A 3,015-nucleotide genomic window follows, 5' to 3' on the forward strand; every position below is an offset into this window, starting at 1 on the left:
AACCAATGTGGACTTGAATAAATTTGCTAAACAATTAAAAATTTCAAATTTTCGTGGAGTTTTTATGCGGGACAATTTACCTCAAGCCCCCCGTAAACACGAATGTGCTATTATTAATCTTGATATTTCCAAGAACCCTGGTACACATTGGGTAGCTTACCGAAAGATAAATAACAACATAGAATACTTTGATTCATATGGTTGCTTGAAGCCACCGCGGGAACTAGCATCATATTTGAGTGGTGGACGAATTTTCTATAATAACGACGCATACCAAGCTTATAACCAAATTAACTGTGGACATTTATGCTTAAAGTTTCTCTACAATGGAACCATCTAACGACATCTTGAGGCGTGCCACATGCATTTTTATGGAAAATATAACGAGCGGTGTTTGGTATAAACTACCCCACGATATTCGTCTCGCACTAGGAGATCATTTACCTTGCAAGAAAGATCATAATAAACATGAATGGGGTGATGTTTGCGGCAATATGAAATCTACATGTGTATTGTGCGGTGTCTATGAGAGCGGTATCTATAAGCAAAATGTAAATAAGACAAAACCATGTAACAGTATAATAAGAAAAATAAAGAAATTTTTACCATAATATATTGATATTTAACTTACTACACCCTATATTAAGTATCAGTCATGTCTCGATTGTTAACCTTGACAAGTACTACAAACGAATTTTCGTTTACTCCTCAAGTGCCTCTTGTACTTGATCCACTTCAGCAGTATTATGTAGCAGTGTTGGGATTTCATACATTTAATTCCATCCCAAACATCGATGGTGAAAAATTTTATTTCTATGAGCAAAATGACCGTAAAAAGTTGCGTCATATCGACATTCCATCCGGATGTTATGAAATTACCGATATCGAAGCGTACATTCGAAGTGCATTACACACTAAATACAATTCAGTTCAGCAGTTCACTTTAAGACCGAACAACAATACGCTTAAATGTGAAATTTTCTGTCAAGAGCATACCATTACTTTCGAGAAAAATGATAGTCTTGGTAAATTATTGGGTTTCTCCTCAAATAGAATATTGGCGCCAGGTACACTGCATTCTTCAGATCAACCTGTAAACATTATAAAAGTATCGAGTCTACTTTTTGAATGCAACATTACCGAAGGAGCCTTCTACGAGGACAGACCTGCGCACACTATTCTACATTTTCCACTTAGTGTTGATCCAGGGTTTGCTATTGATGAACGTCCTCATAACCCTATATACATACCAGTAAGCAGCAGCATACGTGAAATTACCAAAATTACCGTTAGTGTAGTCGATCAAGAATTAAGACCAGTCAACTTTAGAGGAGAGAAAAGTACTCTGCATTTGGATTTTAAGGAACGATAGATGGGTTTAGATATAAAACACAACTCTACACATCCATATTCATTAGTCTCACACGGATCCTACATGGGACGTGACGTGTCTGCTGACAATAAAGTTTTTCTTGTTTCCATTGGATTACGGCTGAAGAATGCCAAAACGCCACTATATTCGACGCCAGGTTCATCAGCAGGAACCACATATTTTCGATCTTTACCAAAAACCTCGGTTCGACGATACTATTAGAAAAGAAGAATTTCGTACATATACACCTTACATCAAGTCATTTAATAATAGTGATGTTGTCGAGTTTATCATAAATCAATCAGATGCATTTTTTGCGATACACGACACACTTTTAGAAATTAAAGGAAGTATCAAGAAAGCTGGTAATGGAACTGTTTCTCTTGCGCCGAATGCTGGATCCTTCTTGTTTGATACCTGTACATACATCCAAAGTTCACATGACATGGAAATAGTTCGAGATCCAGGTGTAGTCAGCACTATTCGCAGTTTGTTGTGTTATACACCTGAAGATTCCAAATTTCTCAGTACTGCAGGATGGAACTATCCGAATTATCCACATTTAACAGGGGACGCCTTTAGTTTACTGATTCCAATCAAACATATTTTCAACATTTTCAACGATTACACTAAATTAACCTATGGTCGTCAAGTGTTTCGCTTTGTTCGAGCGCGTAATGATAAAGATTGCATTGTTGTCCAAGAACCTACTGGTTCCACGACGGTAACAACAGTATCATTAACCATCGCCAGCATGGAACTCAAGGTCAAACATGTCTTTCCCAATGATGATGTGAAAATCGAATTAATGACTCCGATTAAGAATAATACACCGATAACCATACCTTTCCGTAAATGGGAGCTCAATGAACTACCTTCACTTACGGCAGGATCTCGACGAGAGATATGGAGTGTAAAGACAACTTCAGCTGTTGAACGTCCACGCTACGTTATTGTAGCTTTTCAAACTTCTAAACGAGATGATATTCACGCTGATCCGACGCTATTCGATCACATTAGAATGTCCAGCGTACGAGTGGTTATTAATGGTGACTATTGGCCTAACGAGAGAATGCAATTGGATTTCACAAAAAATGATTACGCTATAGCTCACTACAATTATACTGAATTCTTTCCCAGTTATGCTCGTTCGCTAACAAAACATCCCATCTTAGATTACTCTGCATTTAAAAGATATGCTTTGTTTGTTTTTGACTGTTCCAAGCAGGATGATACATCGTTTAGATCCGGAACTGTCGATGTTAAGTTGGAAATCGAAGCAGATGAAGGTTTTCCAGCAGGTACTCGAGCTTACTGTTTAATTGTTCACGACAGCCTACTCGAATACTTTCCACTAACTGAAGTTGTCAAAAATATAATTTAAATAGGACAATCTACAACTATGTCTTTCAGTATTGATCGCAACATCATGAGGATCGCATTAGTTGACATACAAGGATTCACCGTAGATGGGTGGTTTGTACCCAAAGAGCTTACCATTGAAATTGGCCATAAACGATGCCATTACATATTTACGTCTCCACAACCGTTTGCTACATTGAGTAATAAAGATAAGAAGACTGTATCTTACTTGGAGAGACACCTGCACGGTCTTCGGTATTCCAATGGGGATGTTGAATATT

At 37.6% G+C, this 3,015-nt stretch overlaps 1 protein-coding gene across 1 annotated transcript; it reads left to right on the top strand.

Moving 5' to 3' along the window:
* The first annotated feature begins 1,499 nt into the window (after positions 1-1,499).
* On the top strand, positions 1,500-2,756 carry LOC126885501 (uncharacterized). Its single transcript, XM_050652081.1, has one exon. The coding sequence runs from the start codon at positions 1,500-1,502 to the stop codon at positions 2,754-2,756; it is 1,257 nt and encodes a 418-aa protein (XP_050508038.1).
* Positions 2,757-3,015: the final 259 nt, after the last annotated feature.

The sequence above is a fragment of the Diabrotica virgifera genome, chromosome 5, assembly GCF_917563875.1.
Source record: "Diabrotica virgifera virgifera chromosome 5, PGI_DIABVI_V3a".
NCBI lineage: Eukaryota > Metazoa > Arthropoda > Insecta > Coleoptera > Chrysomelidae > Diabrotica > Diabrotica virgifera.

Excerpts from the sequence above, each read along its gene's own strand:
- LOC126885501 (XM_050652081.1), top strand. The coding sequence starts at position 1,500 with ATGCCAAAACGCCACTATATTCGACGCCAGGTTCATCAGCAGGAACCA.